The sequence below is a fragment of the Trametes versicolor genome (genome assembly GCF_000271585.1).
Source record: "Trametes versicolor FP-101664 SS1 unplaced genomic scaffold TRAVEscaffold_10, whole genome shotgun sequence".
Lineage (NCBI taxonomy): Eukaryota > Fungi > Basidiomycota > Agaricomycetes > Polyporales > Polyporaceae > Trametes > Trametes versicolor.
Window position 1 is genome coordinate 827,371 of NW_007360330.1, and position 19,521 is coordinate 846,891.

At 60.7% G+C, this 19,521-nt stretch overlaps 7 protein-coding genes across 7 annotated transcripts; 3 read left to right on the forward strand and 4 right to left on the reverse strand.

The window, feature by feature from the left end:
• Positions 1 to 371: 371 nt before the first annotated feature.
• TRAVEDRAFT_50990 (glutathione S-transferase) lies at positions 372 to 1,792 on the reverse strand (the record flags this gene model as incomplete). Its single annotated transcript, XM_008043761.1, has 8 exons — positions 372 to 428; positions 525 to 618; positions 678 to 921; positions 980 to 1,167; positions 1,235 to 1,382; positions 1,449 to 1,505; positions 1,562 to 1,594; positions 1,657 to 1,792. 8 exons carry the CDS (start codon positions 1,790 to 1,792, stop codon positions 372 to 374), a joined length of 957 nt encoding a protein of 318 aa, XP_008041952.1.
• Positions 1,793 to 2,113: 321 nt separating this feature from the next.
• TRAVEDRAFT_66368 (glutathione S-transferase) lies at positions 2,114 to 3,612 on the reverse strand. The gene is made up of 6 exons (XM_008044032.1): positions 3,358 to 3,612; positions 3,095 to 3,299; positions 2,849 to 3,042; positions 2,553 to 2,796; positions 2,403 to 2,496; positions 2,114 to 2,333 (listed from the first exon to the last, which is right to left on the reverse strand). Exons 1-6 carry the CDS (start codon positions 3,527 to 3,529, stop codon positions 2,277 to 2,279), a joined length of 966 nt encoding a protein of 321 aa, XP_008042223.1. The 5' UTR covers positions 3,530 to 3,612; the 3' UTR covers positions 2,114 to 2,276.
• A 299-nt stretch (positions 3,613 to 3,911) lies between these two features.
• TRAVEDRAFT_73942 (glutathione S-transferase) lies at positions 3,912 to 5,512 on the reverse strand (the record flags this gene model as incomplete). Its single annotated transcript, XM_008044033.1, has 9 exons — positions 3,912 to 4,063; positions 4,118 to 4,208; positions 4,264 to 4,343; positions 4,406 to 4,569; positions 4,622 to 4,815; positions 4,871 to 5,018; positions 5,147 to 5,203; positions 5,278 to 5,310; positions 5,377 to 5,512. The coding sequence occupies 9 exons, from the start codon at positions 5,510 to 5,512 to the stop codon at positions 4,007 to 4,009; spliced, it is 960 nt and encodes a 319-aa protein (XP_008042224.1). The 3' UTR covers positions 3,912 to 4,006.
• A 2,560-nt stretch (positions 5,513 to 8,072) lies between these two features.
• On the forward strand, positions 8,073 to 9,092 carry TRAVEDRAFT_73943 (uncharacterized protein). The gene is made up of 3 exons (XM_008044034.1): positions 8,073 to 8,140; positions 8,220 to 8,407; positions 8,480 to 9,092. The coding sequence occupies exon 3, from the start codon at positions 8,516 to 8,518 to the stop codon at positions 8,894 to 8,896; it is 381 nt and encodes a 126-aa protein (XP_008042225.1). The 5' UTR covers positions 8,073 to 8,140; positions 8,220 to 8,407; positions 8,480 to 8,515; the 3' UTR covers positions 8,897 to 9,092.
• A 1,374-nt stretch (positions 9,093 to 10,466) lies between these two features.
• Positions 10,467 to 11,215, forward strand: TRAVEDRAFT_30863 (uncharacterized protein). Its single transcript, XM_008043599.1, has 3 exons — positions 10,467 to 10,959; positions 11,043 to 11,173; positions 11,203 to 11,215. Exons 1-3 carry the CDS (start codon positions 10,892 to 10,894, stop codon positions 11,205 to 11,207), a joined length of 204 nt encoding a protein of 67 aa, XP_008041790.1. The 5' UTR covers positions 10,467 to 10,891; the 3' UTR covers positions 11,208 to 11,215.
• A 722-nt stretch (positions 11,216 to 11,937) lies between these two features.
• TRAVEDRAFT_153168 (GroES-like protein) lies at positions 11,938 to 13,938 on the reverse strand. Its single transcript, XM_008044035.1, has 3 exons — positions 13,768 to 13,938; positions 13,411 to 13,702; positions 11,938 to 13,261 (listed from the first exon to the last, which is right to left on the reverse strand). The coding sequence occupies exons 1-3, from the start codon at positions 13,910 to 13,912 to the stop codon at positions 12,562 to 12,564; spliced, it is 1,137 nt and encodes a 378-aa protein (XP_008042226.1). The 5' UTR covers positions 13,913 to 13,938; the 3' UTR covers positions 11,938 to 12,561.
• A 522-nt stretch (positions 13,939 to 14,460) lies between these two features.
• Positions 14,461 to 17,768, forward strand: TRAVEDRAFT_30865 (NAD-P-binding protein). Its single transcript, XM_008043600.1, has 6 exons — positions 14,461 to 14,600; positions 14,683 to 14,978; positions 16,184 to 16,297; positions 16,405 to 16,538; positions 17,107 to 17,266; positions 17,530 to 17,768. Exons 1-6 carry the CDS (start codon positions 14,519 to 14,521, stop codon positions 17,545 to 17,547), a joined length of 804 nt encoding a protein of 267 aa, XP_008041791.1. The 5' UTR covers positions 14,461 to 14,518; the 3' UTR covers positions 17,548 to 17,768.
• The last annotated feature ends 1,753 nt before the right edge of the window (positions 17,769 to 19,521 follow it).

Here is a 19,521-nt window from a genome sequence, read left to right on the forward strand (position 1 = left end):
CGGAGATGAGTGTAAGACTCGGAAGCGATCACACCAACCAAAGCTCCGAGTGGACTGCCAACGCATCATGCCTGCAGTAGGTGCCGAACGTGTATCCGAACCCTCATTGCGGCAGGAGAACTACCGCATTCTGTGGCGACACGCTGCGTTCTTCGGGATCAGTTGAAGCGAATTACTGGGAAGACCTCTGCATTCACCGCGTACCTATATCGTTGGATGTACCGCGCTCTGTACGGTGGGTTACTCATACCCAGGCTCATGCGTGTCGAACTCGAACTTGTGATAGCAAGGATCGCTTGACTCCAGCGAGACTACTAAACAAACCTTGGCTCTGAGTCAACTCGAGGACCTCGCTATGGACTTATACGCCTTTATAGCGGAAGGATGTTCGGGATAGGCCCGACAGGGATGATACGGTGGGGGTTGATCTGCCAAAACCCGGGGATCGCGTCAGCACAGAGAGCGGCTACAGAACTTGCCACCTCCCACAGCAAACTGGAGCAACGACGTAGGAAGGGACATACGCTAGGATGCGACCAATAGTAATGCGTCTTGATATGGTCGAAGTCGCACGTCGACGAGAATGCGGAGTTATTCCAGTACAGCTTGCGGAGCCACCTTCACGACGATCAATGCTGAGCGGGATGTCCCACGACCCAACGTCGGGCAATGCTTACAAGTGAATGGCGGGGTACCCGTCCCGGATGGTTCGGATGTTGCCTTTGAAGTGCCCGACATATACGGGGTCAAAGCGCACAATGGTCACGAAGAGACGAATATCCGCCTCCGTCAAGCGATCGCCCACCAGGTAATCCTTCTCGGTAAGGATCTTCTCGAGTCTGTCGAGCGATTCGAAGAGCGGCACCACCGCGGCCTCGTACGCCGTCTGCGATGTCGCGAACCCAGACTTGTACACGCCGTCTGCAAGCCCGGGGATGAACTCTCGCGCGTCGCTCTCCAAGAAGTACTGGTAACATACTGTTGACGGTGTCGTAGACCCACTCGTTGATCTCGTCAATCTCCTTGCGGAGCGCCTCCGGATACAAGTCGACCGCTGCCTTGTCGGCGGGAAGCTGGTCGTCGAACGCGCTGTTGAACATCCGGATAATCTCCGAACTCTCGTTGTTCATAATTGTCGCAGTCTTCTTATCCCAAAGAAGTGGCACGCTGAAACGACCCAGTTGGCTCTCGTGTCAGGGACTAGAAATGCAGGGGCGGGGTCGAGAAGGCGTACCGGCCGTCATAATCCGGCTTCGCGCGCAGGTAGAGATCGCTGACGTGCTTGACATCGTACAGCGGGTCCAGGTCGGCCCCGGGGTATGCATCCGCGCTCGCGAACGGCCAGCCCTTCGCGCCCATCTGCGGGGACACGACGCTGACGCCTGCCGGAAGGACGGATGTCGTGAGCATTGGTGTTGCAGAGCCTGCTGCCCAGGCTCGTGACTTACCGATGAAGTCTTCGAGACCCTTCAGTTTGCGGACGATGAGCGCGCGAGTAGCCCAGGCTGCGATGTGAAGGTTACAGTAGTGAATCATCACGATGAGGCTAAAGGATACATACGACACGCGTAGGAAACGTAGAGGTGGTAACGGCCTTGCTCATGCGGTTGTCAGCTTCAGTTCCGCTTGACGATGATCTATGCAGCAAGTGCCCACCTTTCTCGGGCTCGAACTTGCCGCCCTTCTGGATGAAGTCCCTGAACGACGTAGGGCGCCGCTTGAACGTGCCATCCGGCTCCAGAGGGCGCTTGGTGATGTCGGTCAAGTGCGAGACGTCGCGAGTAGAACTCATGGTGCGCGATCCAGAAGAGGAGATTGAACAGGGCAAACAGACATTGACGGAAGGTTTTATAGCATCGGATGGCGAGGCTCAGCCGGAAACGTTGCACAAGGCGGACGAGCTGGTTCATGTAGCGGGTCGCATGGACGCATAGAACTGCAGAAAGTAGGTGGACGCGTCATGGCCTGGAGTAAGCATCGTCTGCGTTACTAAGAACCCAACATGCGACTTGCTTACCCGCATTAGAAGCCGGACGCGACATCTGCTCCCACGTCCGTGTCGACCCCCGAGTGTTCCAACCACCCTCAGCCGGAACGTGTTAGCATATACGCAGTCATTTGGCATCCGGATAACCCCATGTTCAACCATGTGGAAGTTGTATGATACATCGCTTTATGCGTCAGCCTTCTGCGCGACTATTGTACACTCTTGAGTCTGATAAGGTGATTCTGTAATGCTTGCTTAACGCGCTCCATATTCCATGCGAGAACGCCCTTTACAGAGGAAGAATGTTCGGGATCGGGCCCACGGGCACGACGCGGTGCGGGTTAATCTGTCCCGCAGAGTTGTCAGATGTGATTCGTACCATACGCGAACCACCGAATATAGCAGATGGACGAACCTGGGGATGCGACCAGTAGTAATGCGTCTTGATGTGCTCAAAGTTGCACGTCGACGAGAACGCGGAGTTGTTCCAGTACAGCTTCCGCATCCACCTAGCGCGCGTAAATCAGCGGAACGCCGGCGCATCCCCCCGGCTCCAAGAACTCACAGGTCAATCGCAGGGTAGCCATCGCGGATGGTGCGGATGTTGCACTTGAAGTGGCCGACGTAGACGGGGTCGAAGCGCACGATGGTCACAAAGAGGCGAATATCTGCCTCTGTGAGCTGGTCGCCGACGAGGTAGTCCTTGCCAGTGAGGATCTTCTCGAGCCGGTCGAGCGACTCGAACAGGGGGACGACCGCGGCCTCGTATGCCTTCTGTGATGTCGCGAAGCCGGACTTGTACACGCCGTCTGTCGCATGGTGAGTATACAACTGCTGCATTTCGTAAGGGCTGAGACGTACTGTTGACGGTGTCGTACACCCACTCGTTAATCCCGTCGATCTCCCCGCGGAGCGCCTCCGGGTAGAGGTCGATCGCGGCCTTGTCCGAGGGGAGCTGGTCATTGAACGCGGTGTTGAACATCCGGATGATCTCCGAGCTCTCGTTGTTCACGATCGCCGAGGTCTTCTTGTCCCAGAGGATAGGAACCGTGAAGCTGTAGACAAGGTCAATGAAAAGGGCATGGCAAACGCGTGGTGTAGACTGACCGGCCCTCGTAGTCGGGGTTCACGCGCATGTACAAATCTTTGACGTGCTCCGCGCCGAAGAGGGGGTCCGCGTCGGCGCCGGGGAACGCGTCGACGTTCGCAAACGGCCAGCCGTGCGCGCCCATGCGCGGCGAGACGACGCTAACGTCTATGAACTCCTCGAGGCCCTTGATCTTGCGCACGATGAGCGTGCGCGTCGCCCAGGCTGAGGCGCGTCAAGTCAGCATCCGAACCTCGGAGGAATGTATTTCTGACAGACGTACGGCATGCGTAGGACACATAGAGGTGGTACCGGCCCTTCTCGGGCGCGAACGCGCCGCCCTTTTCCACGAAGTTCCTGAACACGGAGGGCTTGCGGTTGAACGAGCCGTCTGGCTCAGAGATGCTCTTGGAGATGTCGGACAAGTGCGAGACGTCGCGCGTAGTAGAGCTCATGATGCGATGCGGGGGTTGAGTAAGTTGTCTGAGACCTAGGGAGCGCGGCTTTATAGCAGTAGCGAGCTGCCTGACGCGGTGGGCTGAGTGTATGCGCAAAGCAGGACGGAGGAGCTGATTCATGCGTCGGGCACCGTGGACGCGCCGGGCCTTATAAGGGCAGCGGGGGAACGCGCACGTCATAGGCCGACATAAGCCTCTGCCCCTCGATCGCCGCTTCATCTCCTTCCCAGTCCGAGCTCATCGTCGTCCGTGTCTTGCGGTCGATAGTCGCGGCGAATTTGAGAGGGCTTGGTCACAAAGAGAGAGAACATCGGGATATGCGAGGTCAAGAGCGAACGAGAACGCGAAGACAAGTCCCGAGAAATCGGTCAATAGAGCGCCCACGTGGTTATCTTATCTACAAAACCCTTCACCGGAAATCCTTCGTCTGACATTCTTTCTCTCTAGAAACCAAACTTGCAGAGTCGCTAGCATTCACAAAGGCAAGATGTTCGGGATGGGACCCAAAGGGACAACCAGGGTAGGGTTGACCTGGAATATTGTCAGCATGCCGTCGCGAGCTGCTTCGATGAACTGACGCCTCACATTCTTCTGCGCGTAATAGCTCGCCTTGATATGGTCAAACTTGCACGTCTCCGAGAATGCCGAGTTGTTCCAGTACAGCTTGCGGAGCCATCTGAAATTCGCGCAGATTAGGACGGCGGCAGGTGACGTTCCAATATAGTACTCACAGGTGGATCGCAGGGTACCCGTCGCGGATAGTGCGAAGGTTGCACTTGAAGTGTCCGACGTACGCCGGATCGAAGCGTATCTGCGAAAGCAAATACAGCCATCAGCCTATTACAGAGGGGGGACGATAGCTGCAATACGCACGATCGTCACGAAGAGCCGGACGTCTGCCTCGGTAAGCTGATCTCCGACCAGGTAATCCTTGCCAGTGAGAATCTTCTCGAGGCGGTCGAGCGACTCGAAGAGCGGGATGACCGCCGCTTCGTACGCCTGCTGAGTCGTCGCAAACCCGGCCTTGTATACACCATCTATCGCAGTTCTCATGAGCACCCGTGCACGAAGATGGGCCCAAACACTTACTGTTCACGGTATCGTACACCCACTCGTTAATCTCGTCGATCTCACTCTTGAGAGCCTCCGGGTAGAGGTGGATCGCAGCTTTGTCTGCGGGCAGGAACTCGTTGAAGGCGGTGTTGAAGATGCGGATGATCTCCGAGCTCTCGTTGTTCACCACCGTCTCCGTCTTCTTATCCCAGAGCACGGGGACGGTGAAGCTAGTGTCAACTTGTGAGAAACATGCAAAAGTACGGAAAGAGATGAACAACATACCGGCCCTCGTATTTGGGGTCCGCGCGGAGATACAGATCCCTGACGTACTGGGCGTTGTAGAAGGGGTCGGCTTCGGCACCAGGGAAGGGCGAGACGTCCCCGAACGGCCACCCATGCGCGCTGAACAGCGGAGACACGATGGTGACCCCTGTAAAGGAAGTGTATCAGCGTATGTTCTGCGAGTGATCCGTGGCGGCCAACGCTCCGCGCTCCGAAATCTTGAAGTCGCGAACACGACCTCGCTATGGCGAAGGTGCAAACCGACGAAGCACGCACCTACGATCTCTTCGAGGCCCTTAATCTTCCGCACGATCAGAGTTCGCGTCGCCCACGCTAGAAAACGCAAACGCAAAGTTACTCTGTTAATCCTGCGATCAGGTCAAACTTCGCGAAGGCCCGGGACGTACGGCAGGAATACGCGACGTAGAGATGGTACCGGCCTATACCAAACGTGGTATGTCAACGTTACCCCGCATTGAGAAAAATCGCGACACAGGAATGCGTACCTTTCTCAGGCTCGAACTCGCCGCCCTTCTCGATGAACCTGCGGAAGGTCGACGCTTTGCGCTTGAACGAGCCGTCCGCCTCCGCGAGGCCCTTGCTGATGTCGGTGAGGTGGGTGACGTCGCGTGTGGCTGCCATGCTTTCTCCTGATGCCTGAGATGGTCAAGTCGGTTAAGTGAGCTAGAGTTTAGCTTTAGACGAGTCTTATATATAAGCTGCCCAGGCTGGCCCGTGCGAGGCGATTGCGTTCCAACCCTCTCTCAGCTTGGAACCCGAGGAGGCTTTCATGGCATCCGGTAGGTCAGTAGGTTGACATCGGGACGCCCCTACTGGCGTGAAGTCGCGCTGGATTATCAATGAGACCCAGGAACTTGACAGCTGCTTGATAACGGACGCCCTCGAAGCTGCGCTAGATGATCAACGAGACACAGAAACGTGACGTCTGCTTGATAATGGACAGCAATATCTGGGACGAGTTGCGCAAGGCGTCATGATCAGACAATATGTGTGTTCGTCATGCTGCTTGGCGGGGAGCAAATTCGTTGATTTGACCCCTTTCCATCCGCTGGTCGTCGAGGTGGCATCACACCATCAAAAGTGTAGGCTGGAGTGTCTTTGGGGATGTTTGTCCGCCTGCGACTGAGGTTGTGCAGCGAGTTTGTCTCCCCTAGACAGACGGGGGTGACGATAGCAACGAGTCGCGCGCGGGAGACAGAGAGACTCGGAGGGCGCGCGCCTAGAAACCACGTCGGGAAAGTCCCGGTGCCACGTGCTAGCGGTGGCGATGGCCGTCGCGGCTCGCAACTCATTCAACCTTTTGACCAACGACCATCTCTCTCGTCCACCGACCAGCCTGTCTTGCCATCTCACAGCCTGAACATCTATAGACCGACATGGAGATATACTCAGATGGCTTTGGCAACTGCTTGTGTCGGACTCCAGGCTACACGGCTGCACGCACTGCAACGCTCGGTGCCGTTTACATCGTGCATATAACCACACAACAGCTTGGGTTTCAGTAAGCTTCAAGGCGGTCTAGAGACACCAATCTGTTGTAAAAAAACTTGGTATGACAAAGCATGCAGAATGTCAAGAATATGCTAAATTCGTAAGCGTTCACTTATGTTTGCCATCCTGCAGCAGCATATGCATTCTGACCAGTTCATAATGAATATCCACATACATTCTTTCGTTCACTGCAGAATTATGACGTGCTCTACAAGCTCGTTGCCCAGCGCTGCAAGACACGATCACTCTTCATCGGCTTCTACACGCCAGGCTGTAGGGCCTCAATGCTTCCGTAAAGGCTGATGGTTTGCGTTGCCTACACATTCTCGCCCAATAACGCCGAAAATCGCTAGGTAATGTGTCTTTCCAGCTCGTTGAACTGAATGGACCGTGAGCGTCGACATAGATTGTGCTGCTATCTAACACGACGTTGATGTGTTGATTGAAGTGAGTTGCTACATATAAACGTAAGGAGGGCCATGTTTCGAAGTATACTTTGCTGGTCTTACTGTTTACAGACGCTTACTCAGAAGATACGTCTCTGCTTCCTTGCGTAGGAATATCCTTCTTATTTTCTTTTTCGTTGTGTTTCTACTGACATACATTCCGTGTTGTCCGCATCAGGTCCTCAGCAGCTTGCCTATCCAGACCAAATCTCTCCAAGAATCATGAACCTCTCTCGATTAAGCCATTTTGTGGTACCATCCGGCTGCCGGTACAAGATGTGAGCTTTCTCCGGATGCCGAGAAAATGTTCGGACTTGTCGCGCATGGAGACCAAGTTGGTTCTGTGAAGGGTTTCAGGAAAGCCACCGCCCTCCAAGCTCAGCGGCAATACATCTTGAATCTCGCGTTATCGGCAGCCCTCACGGATCCTCCGCCAGGTGATCGTAAAATTTTCAATCGTAGCTCCGTCGAGGTGGTTCTAGTACTACTTACAAGCTGTTCCGCCACCGCAGCAGGCCAGCCACGTTCGAAACACCAAGCGGTTTCACCCGAGACCGACGGCGTCTGCGATGTGTGGTCTTGGATGTCCCTCCGAACGCGGAGGCATCTACCAACCAGGTCTCGGAGTCTGAACCAACACCATCGATGGCCACCCGAGCCCTCCGCCCCGCATCGCTTTATGGCCCTTTCTCGTCGACATTGCCGCGCGCGCATCGGATCCGGTCCGATCCCCCTCAGGCTCACACTGGAAGGTGCTGCAACTCCGACACTCGTTCTCGTTCCTCATCCGCGCTCCTCCCACTCAATAGACAGCAGGCTTCCGGCTGTTTCCTATCACGTCTCTCGGGGAGCTCGCATGTGCTATCTCTGACGGCGTTGGCTACAGACGAGTCGTGTGAGCAGCCAGATGCTGAAGAATCAAGGATGCAGTGCTTCTTGAGCTCGTAGCTCTCCGGGGCTCGCAAGCCGTTCAGCGAACTTGCCTTCTGGGGTTGGCGCAACCATTCACATCGTCCCAAATTCCCAGCGTTACTGACCCATGACGCATCGCATACGTGCCGACCGATTCTATGCTTCAGGATGTCTTCACGATCCACGGCCCTCAAACTCTCGTCATACTGCGGCGAACCCTGCCAAGCGCTGTCGGACTACGTCAAGCAGACACCGATGACTACTGCCTCAGTCCAAGACCGCCCCAAACCGGTACCCTCGACGCAATCCTGCACGAGATGAAGGGGATGCGGATGATCCGAAATGTGATTGTGGTACAACGTGCTTTACGTCACCATTCGTGTTCATGAACCCTTCGTTGGTACGTACGGTTCTGTCGTACGGTACATGCGTGCATGTGCGAGTCTAATCGTCCGGATGCTGCCCGACCCCTCCTTTAGGCCGTCCGGGACATCCGCAACAGTTCCGCGTATACACCCCGGCACTCTGTCCATGTACACGGCATTCGCACGGCCCCTGTCCAAATGTCGGCCCGGTTCCGCGCATCGACAAGTATCGCGCTACATGCTTGACTGTGGCATTTCCAGACTGGTGGAAGCGACCTGACGAAACGGTACTCTTCGCCGTGGTACGTCGCCTACATCGCTCCGCGGTGTTACGCCCGGTCGCGTCGGCCATTTCACTGATCTCATTGTCCAAGGTCCGACCTCAGCAAGGCCGCCCTGTTGCTGCCCAAATGAGTGCGCAGTCTGGTGACTCACCCGCACAGGAAGCCCCGGTCTCGTGTGTTCTCTATGGGCAGTTACCGCTCGGCAGGAGAGTGGTGTTACGTCAAAGGCAGGAGAAGGCGCGAACTTTGAATAGCGCAGACTCCGACGTGTGGCTTGCTGCTACCGCCCGTGCCGCTCGTGGTAGCCCCCCTACGCTCTATAGGCGACATCTTCCCCCGCCAGCCTCCTCATCTCAGGCCTCGTTCCGCCAAAATTGCGCGGCACGGGCAAATCATGCTGGGCGGCAGGTCGGGGTGCGCGCCCGCTGGGCCGTTCTCCTGCGTCGACTTTGGCAGGGCCACTACCGTCCTGCGCGTATCTCTGTTAGGAGCACGCCTCCTGTTTAACTTCATCTCTGGCTTCTCCCTATCTTCGGACGTCGAGGCGTCCGCGCAGAACCACCTTGCCGCTCTGCCTGAACGCCCGCTCGGCCGCGCTGTGCCTCGCAAGCCGATGCCGGCGCGCGAGCCCATTCTCGCGACCCCCTCCGACGAGCTGCGCTCCTCATGGTTCCGCCGACCGCGCTTCCGCCGACCTACTTGACGTACTTCGCGCCCCACGCGGAGCGGCTTCGCTGCGTCTCGGGCGCGCTATGTCCGACAACTGCAGGCTGGGAACGGCGCAACGGTGGCTTCTGCTTCTTCTCTGCCTCGTGGCTCTCTATGCGCCCTCGTGCCAAGTGCGGCGCGCCCCATGGCGCGCCGGCACTGCGCTTGAGATCGGCTCTCGATGGCAGAAGTCGAATAACGCGCTGCCGTACGAGCGGCCGTGCAAGTGTTCGTGGAGACCACGCATTCGATAAGGGGAACGAACGTGGGCCTGCGCGGCCGACCCTGGTTGGCAGGGCTGCCATGATTGTAAGGTTCTGCACGCCGGACTGCGCGGGGCGCACGGCGCGAGCCAGGGTGGGACGAACGCTCCCATACCAGGCGCACCCCGAGCCCCTGTCGTCACGTCGGGACGGCCGCACTTCTCTCTCCAGGCAGGGCGAACCGCGCCGGGATCGGGCACTGGCGTTGCTCGATCCTATCGTGCATGGCGCGCCGGCCGATCTCTGCATTCTCGCAGCCGCGTCAGTGGGGGCTTCGCAGGGCTCTCGGGTAGGTCGCATCGTCGGTCAAGATGCCGGGGTTGTTGGTGCTGGCGTGCACGCTGTATGTCCATGGAGGACGTTGCGGACCGGAGCAGCCTGACAGCCTGTGCGTTCGCAGGCACGCCCGTACCCGCGCTATAATTTGTCGTGGTGAGTGCAGCCGTGCGTGCGCCCTCTCTGATCGAAGTTCTAAGTCCGGCAGGAACGGTCAGCTTAGGAATTAAGTGCGTGCGCTTGCCCGCCTTCGCCGCCGTTCTCACTCGCACGAGCGGTGGAGTCGAAGCGGTGGGTGCAGCCCTTCACGCTGAAGCCGCCCTGCGAGAACGTCGCAGGAGCGATCCGGAGTGCGGGATATACGCCGAACGCAAAATACAAATGTGCATCGGGCAATTGGGCCTCCGCAACTTCATGGCTCGCGAGTCTCGGGCAGCATATACCGGCTGCCGACCCTCGCTCATAGCGCGCCGCTGTATATTGTGCGGAGGGACTTCGGGCTTGCGGGGCGGTATGTAGCATCCAGATGACGATGGCCGGCGGGGCCGCAACATGCAGATCCCCGCCTATGTCGAAACCGTCGTGCGCTGCCGAGCACCTCGTCCCGGGCGGGGCGTAGCGGGCCTTGGCCCTTGGATTTTTTGATAACGGCTGCAACCGCGCGCGCAGTGGTACCACAGCGGGACTTCGTTATACCATTGGAGTCCGCCCTCGCCCCCTCTTACGCGCCCCAAGGGGTGCTCCAAGACCGGTACGAGGTCCCTGCATCCCCATATGCCGCATACCATATCCAACAGTCCCCGCTCAGGAGTCGCGCAAATGGGCGCCACATGCATATATGCACACTTGTCACTCCGCCACGGATGCGACGTCCGACATCCTCTAGCGCCAAGCCTCGCGCGAAGATTCGGACTCGGAAGCACACACCCTGTGCAGCGCTCCCACCACGCGGGCCCGCATCCGCACCGCACGTCTTCCGTCCGCACACCCGGCGGGCCACTCTGGCGCGCGCGACAGCCAGGGAACACTCCCGTAGGCGCACCCGGCCCTGACTATGATATGTGCACAGATCTGAAGCCTGAGCTTGAACGGCCGCGCTGGGATCTCGCATCGCGCATCGGGCGCGCGCCGCGCGGTGTATCTCCGGAAGCCCGGGACGGCGCCCCTGGCTGTGTCCGTCCGCGCCCCCGGGCGTGCGAACGCGGAGACGCTGCGCGCAGGGCGGACGTGCACATCCTACGGCGGTGCGGGACGGATGTCGCCCGCGGAGGGAGGAGGCTCCCGCGCTCGCGCTGCGTCTCTTTGTCTATCTCTATCTCGGGCGTGCGAGAGGGCCCGGGTCGCCCGCCGAGGCGCGCCTCGGGCCTGGACGCGCGCACACGTCTTGTCTCTCGGGCGTTCTGGAGAGGCGCGACGTCGGCGGGGCCTAGACGCTATGAGAAGGCGTCGGACGTCATGGAGCCTCAGGAGATGAAGGACTCGGAGACAGAAACCGCGGACGCTGTTTCGAAGGTGCGTCACCGCGGCGGAGGGGGGCGTGGGACGCTGGACTTCATCAATTTCGAGCTTGAAGGACGTCTGCAGGAGCGCTGAGCGCTATCTCGAAGCTCGAACACGTACGCTGGTCTTACTGCACATGTGTGCACATCCCGACATCCGGACGCGCGACGCGGGGTAGTGCGGGGCAGAGCATCGACATGATAACACTGTACACGGGGAGCCGACTCGGCGTGCTCGACACCCGACGCTCGGTGCGAGTCTCCGCTGCAAGCTGTGTCGACCGTCAGATGGAAAAACAGTCCTGCCGGGCTCGCACTCACATGTCGACGACCCGTGCAGGTACACAGCGATCCACGCGCGCCGCTCGGGCCAATACTGCTCGCTGGGTGGGACGCCTTTGCGCCGCCACGTTCGCATCAGACGCAAGGCATCAGTAAATTGTGCTGCGACGCACGCGAGCCCCGATGCCCGAGGCCGGACACCATTGTGCAGCCTTCTTTATTTCTGTTGTGCGAGGCGCGAGCGGCGAACTCGCGATTGTGTGCGCGACATTGCACCCCCGTTCCTTAAGTCGACGCGGACGTAGCTCGACCGGCGCTAGTGCGATCATCAGCCACCACCACGTACCGCACGTATCAGAAACGCCCGAGGCGAGGTACATTTGCTCCTGGCGTCCTTTCAGAAGTATGGAAGGGGAGTGGAAGGCCGCTAGCAGCTCTAGAAACTGTAAAGACACAATAATCACGGGCTTAAGTTCCGTTTCACGCGCGCACTCGAAGAAAATTGCGGGGCTGCTCAAGCGAGTGCTGGTATATTGGGGGGTGTACTACGGATAGATACGATTGTAATGAACAACAACAGTGCGGTCGGGTAGCAACGACTAGGACGAGTAGGCATGTGCAGAAGGGCGGTCATAGCGGTCGTGGGTCGTAGGCGATCCGGAAGCGTCGACGTCAACGCGGCGCACGGGAGGGAGAGCCCGGGCGTAGGCCCGGGGATGCGGGTGAGTAGAAACTTAGGTGGTAATGATACACGTATGGGGGGCGCTGTTGCGGTCCAGCTAGAATACAGGGGGCATGCGGGGTCGAGACCGAGACCGGGACCGGGATCCTCGAGGCGGGAGCAGCGAAGGCGGAGGGACAAGGCGAATGGGGGTAGAGAAGGGCGGATGACGTTGCGCCGCACCGCGCGCGAGCTGGCGAAAGTACTTTTTCTAATACGCGCCGCGTCGTCCCCGGCCCACTGTGCACTGCAATATACACGCGCGCGGCGGGGGCAACGTCATCGTCTTCTCGTCGTGGGGGTAGCGTTGGGGGCCGAATCCAGCGGAAAGCACGAGGGAGTGGGAAGATGGGGGAGCGCGGAGAGGGCAGGGAGATGGGGCTGCAGTCTATGAAGGCATAGGAGGTGTCGCTCGCTCTACGATCATTGCGCGCCGACCATGACCTTGAGGACCATGCGGCCCTCGTCGTCGCGTCCGCGTGCAAGCAGCTCGAATGCGCGCGCGGTATCCTCAAGCGCGAAGCGGTGCGTGATGATGCGCTCGATGTTGGGCAGCTTCCCCGAGGCGAGCAGCGCGAGCGCGGTCGGGTACGTGTGCGCGTAGCGGAACGAGCCGTGGATGTCGACCTCGCGCGTCGCCGCGGCGGAGAGCGGGAGCGTGACGTTCCGCGAGCCCATACCGACGAGCATGACCTTCCCGCCCGTGATCGCAGCGTGGATAGACATTTGGATGCACGGCTCGGCCCCGGTGCACTCGAAGACGAGGTCGAAGCCGTCGGGCATGTTGAACTCGGCGAGCGCGGCGGAGATGTTCTCCTTTGCACGCCTGAGCTGCTCATCCGTCGACTTTGCGCGCTCGCCCATCGGCAGGCAGTGGACTTGTTGGGCGAAGCCGTTCTGGAGCGCGAAGTCGAGGCGCGTCTGGTTGATGTCGATAGCGACGACGCGCGACGCGCCGTAGGATTTGGCGAGGGCGCAGGCGAGCAGACCGATCGCGCCGACACCGAAGACGAGGACGGTGGGATGTGATGAGGGCGTGAAATCGGCGCGGCGTGCGGCGTGGATAAGCACGGAGAGGGGCTCTGCGAGGGCAGCCTGCTCGAAGGAGAGGTTGTCGGGTAATCTGAGAAGACGTCGAGGTCGTAAGCGAGAGTTCGATATGCAGGCGATATCGGACCAAGAACAAGTAGGACCCCGAACATCCGCGTAGAGATGGAGTTTCCGGGGTCCCGGGAGGAATGAAATGGAGGACGAATTGTACGAGATACTCACGGGTGGAGGACGTGCGCGGGGTGGTTCATACGCTCCTGGAGGGTTCCGTCTGCGTGGGGGAAGGTCTTTGCGGAGGAGCAGAAGCGCATGTTCTTGCAGAGGTTGTAGCGGCCCTTTGCGCAATACGAGCAGTTGTTGCACATGATGCCGGCCTCGATCGCGACACGCTGGCCAGGGACGAGGTTCTTGACACCAGGGCCGACGGCGGTGACAATGCCTGCGGCCTCGTGGCCGAGGACGAGTGGTGCCTGGACGACGAAGTCTCCGTTACGTCCGTGTGCGTAGTAGTGCACTGCGGAGGGAGAGGGGGGCGATGTCACTACGGAAGTAGCGGTTGGATAGGGACGAGAAACTCACAGTCGCTTCCGCAAAGGCCAGTGGACATTACGGCGACCTGGGCTTGACCCTGGTGTGGGGGCCAGAGGGTGCGCTCCTCGAAGTGGAGGTCCTTTGCGCCATGGAGGACGGCTGCGTGCTGAGTGGGAAGGGCAACGGGAGACATTGTTGGTGAGGATGTGGAACGGAGGGCGGAGGTGGAGGAGGGTGGGCGGCTTACGGAAAGAAGTCTGACGGCGTCGCGGATTTATAGGGCGCAGAGGGAGGCTGTCTCGTGAGGAGCGCGTTCGAGTGTGCACCGTGGCGGACGAGAGCAGCGCCCGGTCCGACCCCCCGCGGCGTGATCGCCTCCCTGCTTACATCAGCGCGAGGACCCTGAGCCGGGTTCGCGCTGGATGCGTGCCCGCCTTTCTGCGCGACGCCCCGTGCGCACGCACTCTGCCGCTGCAGTATTCGCAACTAGGGGCTTATCTGCACCGGCCCATTCAGTCGCACACGCCCCACTCCCCGCCCACCACACACCGCCCAGGAATGGCGAATCCACCCATCCGGCGCTCCCTTCTCCGGCTCCCCGTCCCGGTCTTCCGATCCGGGGAAATAGCCGGTCTGGGGTATGCGCTTTCCTGCCCGCCTGCCCGATCCGGAACACTCCCTCTCCCTTTCCTCCAACATTTAAGCTGCCCCGCCAGAATGCCATGGGCTGCACTCCGCCGCAGCCGTCGGAATACTCGGAAACTCGCCCCCAGCGCACCCAACGTCACCAGGAACCGCCATGGACCCGACGCCAGCCGTGTCCGCGCTAGCCCTCTTCTCGCTTGCCGGCCAAAACGTGCTCATCACAGGCGCTACCCGCGGTACGTGAGCTCGTTCCCAAACTCTACCCCAGATGCTGATGCTCTGCGCTGTGGCCATTAATTTCCTTCTTATCGGCCCCAGGTATCGGTGCTGCATGTGCCATCGCCCTCGCAGAGGCAGGTGCCAACATCTGTCTCGTCAGGCGCCCCGCCGCCCCCGGTGTCGCGCAGACCAACGATGACACCACCACCGCTATTGCTGCCCTCGGCCGCACCGTAAAGACTGTCGAGTGCGACCTCGCAAATCTTGGCGCCGTCAAGGGCCTCTTCCAGCAGGCGCTCGACGCCATGGGCGGCGAGATCCATGTCCTCGTCAACTGCGCGGGCATCCAGCGGAGATCCCCGGCCGTGCAATTCCCCGAGAACGACTGGGATGATGTGCGTGTCCCCTTCCCGATTCTATTCTGCAGAGTTCGCCTGCGCGTGCCGTGCCTCTCGGTGTCTTTCCCTTCGGGGTTTGGCCTTTCATTTCATTTCAGTTTTGACTTGTTTCTCTCTCTCGCTCCTGACGCGTCCACGGCTTCTTACTAACTGCCGCTCTTCCCCGCTTTTTTCCACGGATCTTCCTTCCCGTGTCCATTTCCGTCGCCGCACATCCTCCCTCGTCGTCTCAACGCACCCAACGCTATGGCGCCCTTCGGCTTATCCGATACCTCCCCCCTGTCCCGCATTTTCCGCTTTCCTCGACCTCAAACCCCGGCATGACGTGTAATGTTCTCCCCGCACGTGCTTGCGCTCGCTGCCCGCTGGGAATGACGCCGTTCATGTGCCCGTCTACGGATACGTCACCTGCACACCCTCTTACTCTCCCGGCCGCATCTACGGTGCACGCCCTCGCCGCTTTCGCAAACTCTCCTGCTCGTCTTATCGTGCCTTCTGGTCGTATGGCGTGCTCTGGGCGATTCTCGACATCGCCCTGTGGGTCACGCCGTGCCTCTCCTCCCCCCGCGCGCGCCCGCTCGTCGCACATCCCCGGACGTTTTACGCGCATGCTCGTCCCTGCCTATCGCGACCGCATCTGCCACACTCCCCCGCGCACTCGCGATGTGCCGCATCGGGCGTGCCTCCCTCCGACGCGCGCGAACGCGCCGCTTCGTCCTGGCGCTGCGCGACGCTCCTCTCGCCGCTTCCGGACGGGTGCATCCTCTTTGCACGCACGTCATGCACGCCGTCCCGTTTTTCCTCCTTTCCCCGCGCGCGCGCGCCCGTGCTTCGCTGATCACGATCACGGATCGGCGCCCCTCGCTGCATTCTGTGCGGCCTCGTCCTGCGTCGCGCCGTGCGATCGATACGTCACCTGCTCTGCGTTCCTGCCTCCTGCGCATCCGAATTGGACGCCGTGCCCGATCGTCGACGCGTCGCACACACTCTCTTCTGCGCACACGTTGCCATACTGACTGTCTGGCGCGCACTGTGGCCCCGTCCGAACTATTGCCGTGTTGCGCGCATCTCCCACACCCGCGTCTTCGTCTTCGCGCTCTCGCGGACCACGCCTCCCCACACCACCACACGGACGCCACCGCACCGCCGCTGCACCCCGAACTCTCTCGCTGCGCAACGACACGATGCGTTGACACGCGCAGGTGCTGAACGTGAACCTCAAGTCCGTCTGGCTCCTCTCGCAGGCCGCGGGGCAGCACATGGTGCCGCTCCGCCGCGGCAAGATCATCAACTTCTGCTCGCTGCTCACCTTCCAGGCACGTCCTGATTGTCGCCTCCCCACCGCATCGCCTGCTGACCGTTTGTCCCCCGTGCTCATCGTTGTGCCACCTCCATTCTCTGTCGCTATGGGGTGCGCTTCTAGGGCGGTTTCACCGTGCCTGCGTATGCGGCTGCCAAGGGCGCACTCGGGCAGCTCACGAAGGCCCTCAGCAACGAGTGGAGCGCACACAACGTCCAGGTCAACGGGATCTGCCCCGGGTACATCGCCACCGACATGTACGTCCCACCCCTCTCCCTCTATCTCTCTCATTGCACTTCCTACTGTGCTCGTTGCGAGCGGGCGTCCAATTTTGCCTTTCCGCGCACGTCTCCTGGGCAGCGGTAGCCTTTTGACTCGCTCAATTGCGCGCACGGCTTCTGCGCGCCGTGCTCCGGTGCCCCCGCCACGCCACGCCACGTTAGGAGGGGGTGCGGGCCCGAGAGGTGCATCGTGATGGGGCCCGGGCATGATGTCGTTGGGCACGTGAGGGCCCGTTGGCGCTGCTGCTCCCGCTGCTGGCCATGGGAAGTTTCCGTGTCCCCTGGGGCGCCCGCGCTGCACGGCTGCCTGCTGGTGGTCAGATGCGTGTATGCTCCGTACGAGAGCTTGATTGTGCTCCACCGTGCCACCGTGTGCGCCCCGCGCTGACACTAGACACTGCTGCTGCGTCGGCGCCGCCCGACGCGGACGCGAACTGGGACGCGCTGCTACACGTGTGATGTGCGCGACTGCTGAACTCCGACTTGCGCTAGAACGCTGGCGCCGCCACATGCTGACGATTTTTGCGCCCGCTGCTACGTACAGGAACGAGAAGCTGCTGGCCGACCCGGTGCGCCTGCGCCAGATCTCGGAGCGCATCCCGGCGGGGCGGTGGGGCCAGCCGCGGGACTTTGCCGGGCCCGTCGTGTTCCTCGCGAGCGCGGCGAGCCAGTACGTGTGCGGCGAGCTCGTCGTCGTCGATGGAGTGAGTGCTGCTTCTCTGGGCTCCTGTGTCTTCTCGCGTCTTCGCGCCCCCACTACGAACTCGCCTTCCTATCCGTCTCATCACCCTCCCTTCTCATCACGCTGCAAATTTTTCGCGTCCCCTCATCGCCCCTTCCAATCGCCCCCACTTTATCGTGCCAACCCATTCCACCCATACCCATTCCATTTTACACCCCGCCCCGGGCCTGTCCTCCATTCTCTCTCTGCGCATTTCGGTCCGAGCGGTGCTGACCCCGCACACAGGGATGGATGGGGCGGTGAGCCCTGGCCCGCACCGCGCTACGGAGAATGGTTAGAGCGCGTCGGAGCTTAGTTCGCGCTGGAACTGCCGAGGAAAAAACGAGCGTCGGAGGAAGTAAAGGAAAGCGTCAGCAGCATCATGCCGTGTACCAACAAACAAATGTATCCCTTGTCCCCATGCGCCGTATCGCAATTACCACTTGAATGGTGTCGCATGCCCGTGGTGCACACATGCCCTTGCCCCATCTACGGCCGCCCAAGGTCCATTCGGCCGCCGCGCGATAACCCTAGCAGTCGCGCTCTCGAGCTCGCAACCAGTTTCCGACGTCCATCCATTCGTCTGGTCCCCGGCTCCCCAGCGCACACCCGGCAACATATCGCGAATGATGGGATTTTTCGCCGCGGGCCGTCTCCGGCCCGCCGGCGCGCGCGGGGCACCCGGCACGCGGGCCCGGGCTCCGAGATCCTGATCCTACCCGTGAAAGTGCGCGGCTCGCCTGCGCCAGCATTCGATCGACCTGCTCGCTCGCCGTCGATGTCGCGCTAAATCGCGCTAAGGGCGTGCTAAACGGTCGACGCGGCGGCGGGCCTGGGCGGGGCGGGGCGCGCGGTCGTGCATCAGACTCCCCGCGTCGCGCGCGTCGGTCATTATTACGCTGGGGGCGTTTTACCCGCTCGCGTACCGTGCTCGAGAGCCCGCGAGCCGTCGCGGTGGGTGCGACGGGGCGGGAGAGGGGTTCTGGCGAGGAGGTGCGGACCGGGGGCTGCATTCGTACATGTGGGCCCATCGACGCGCGAATGCTGCGATGATGATTAAGGGGACGCGTACGCCGTCGGTACGCGTACGCGTCGTGTACGTCTTGCGCCACCGTCGAACGCGTAAACGGATCGTAAGGGCGCGCGGGAAGCGCGTAATCGTGCGTGTGCATCTCATGTACTGTATTACACACTACCTGAGCCCTCCACGTCCAGGGCACTCGCGCAGGACGTCGTACCTTACGCTCGCTAGGCCCGCTTCCGGCACCACCACCGCGGTGCGCGTGCCGGACAACAATGAACTTCAGAATGAAGGGGGCCCATTACGGGGACTTGGCACTTATCCCCGGGGGAGCACGCATCACGCGCGCCGGTGCGGGTAAGCTGCTCTCGCGCGCCACCACGCCGCTAGTCGCTGCGGTGCGGCCGTCGCTATCCCGCCAGGCCCGCAGATCCCGACACGAGGCGGGGTACACAGGGACCTACGAGCCGCGCCGCGTGCTGTGCCTCAAAGTCTGAGCCTCTGATACTGCTCCTCCGGTCACCTGCGCGTCCTGCGAGAAAGTATGACACCCTCTTGTCACGGTGTCAAGACGTGTGAGCTAGAGGCTGATGCGAGGCGGCCGTGCACGTACTCATGGCTGCCCGCGGACGCGTAGCGATATCCACGCAGATGCGTCTGATCTGCGGCTGGCCGACATGGTTCATAGCGTGGCGCCGCGCATGTTGCGAGAAGGCGGCGGAAGTGTAGCGGAGCATGTCGCGGGCCGCGCGGGCTCGCGTTCTGGGCTTCGCATGGACGCTGGGGATGTGGTAATCGCGCTTCGGTGTGGCAGAGTGTACGCAGACGCAAATGGACAGCGAATGGCGAGAAGCGTCGTATAGCTATGTCTGAGCCTTATCGTCGACGGGGCCCGCTGTCAACTCAGGCTCCAAGCGGCGCCATCGCTGAGGTAGAGATACGATTGAATGCCCGGTCGCGGCCTGGGCACGCTGGCAGAGGCAAGGGCGTCGGTATTCCTGGCTTCACGCAGAGGAAGAGCAAGAAGGAGCGGACCCACATGCAAAAAGGCTCGCCATCGAACGTCCGATGAGAACACCGCGGTTCTGCACAGTCCACACCGTACGCCTGGACGCGGCGGGCCTCGCTTCGAGGGCAGGCGGCGGCCTAGACAAGTCTCCGAGCGGGCCAGGATCAGAGAAGAAGAGCGGGGGCTCGCGCTGGCCACACCAAAAGCT

Coding starts and splice junctions, on each gene's coding strand:
- TRAVEDRAFT_73943 (XM_008044034.1), top strand. CDS start 8,516: ATGAGTGCGCAGTCTGGTGACTCACCCGCACAGGAAGCCCCGGTCTCG.
- TRAVEDRAFT_153168 (XM_008044035.1), bottom strand. CDS start 13,912: ATGTCTCCCGTTGCCCTTCCCACTCAGCACGCAGCCGTCCTCCATGGC. Junction 13,703..13,767: donor TGGCCTTTGCGGAAGCGACT/GTGAGTTTCTCG, acceptor CTCCCTCCGCAG/TGCACTACTACGCACACGGA. Junction 13,262..13,410: donor CCCGCGCACGTCCTCCACCC/GTGAGTATCTCG, acceptor ACGTCTTCTCAG/ATTACCCGACAACCTCTCCT.
- TRAVEDRAFT_66368 (XM_008044032.1), bottom strand. CDS start 3,529: ATGAGCTCTACTACGCGCGACGTCTCGCACTTGTCCGACATCTCCAAG. Junction 3,300..3,357: donor CTATGTGTCCTACGCATGCC/GTACGTCTGTCA, acceptor GACGCGCCTCAG/CCTGGGCGACGCGCACGCTC. Junction 2,334..2,402: donor ACTACTGGTCGCATCCCCAG/GTTCGTCCATCT, acceptor TCTGCGGGACAG/ATTAACCCGCACCGCGTCGT.
- TRAVEDRAFT_30865 (XM_008043600.1), top strand. CDS start 14,519: ATGGACCCGACGCCAGCCGTGTCCGCGCTAGCCCTCTTCTCGCTTGCC. Junction 14,979..16,183: donor CCGAGAACGACTGGGATGAT/GTGCGTGTCCCC, acceptor TGACACGCGCAG/GTGCTGAACGTGAACCTCAA. Junction 16,539..17,106: donor GGGTACATCGCCACCGACAT/GTACGTCCCACC, acceptor TGCTACGTACAG/GAACGAGAAGCTGCTGGCCG.
- TRAVEDRAFT_30863 (XM_008043599.1), top strand. CDS start 10,892: ATGTCGCCCGCGGAGGGAGGAGGCTCCCGCGCTCGCGCTGCGTCTCTT. Junction 10,960..11,042: donor TGTCTATCTCTATCTCGGGC/GTGCGAGAGGGC, acceptor GGCGTTCTGGAG/AGGCGCGACGTCGGCGGGGC.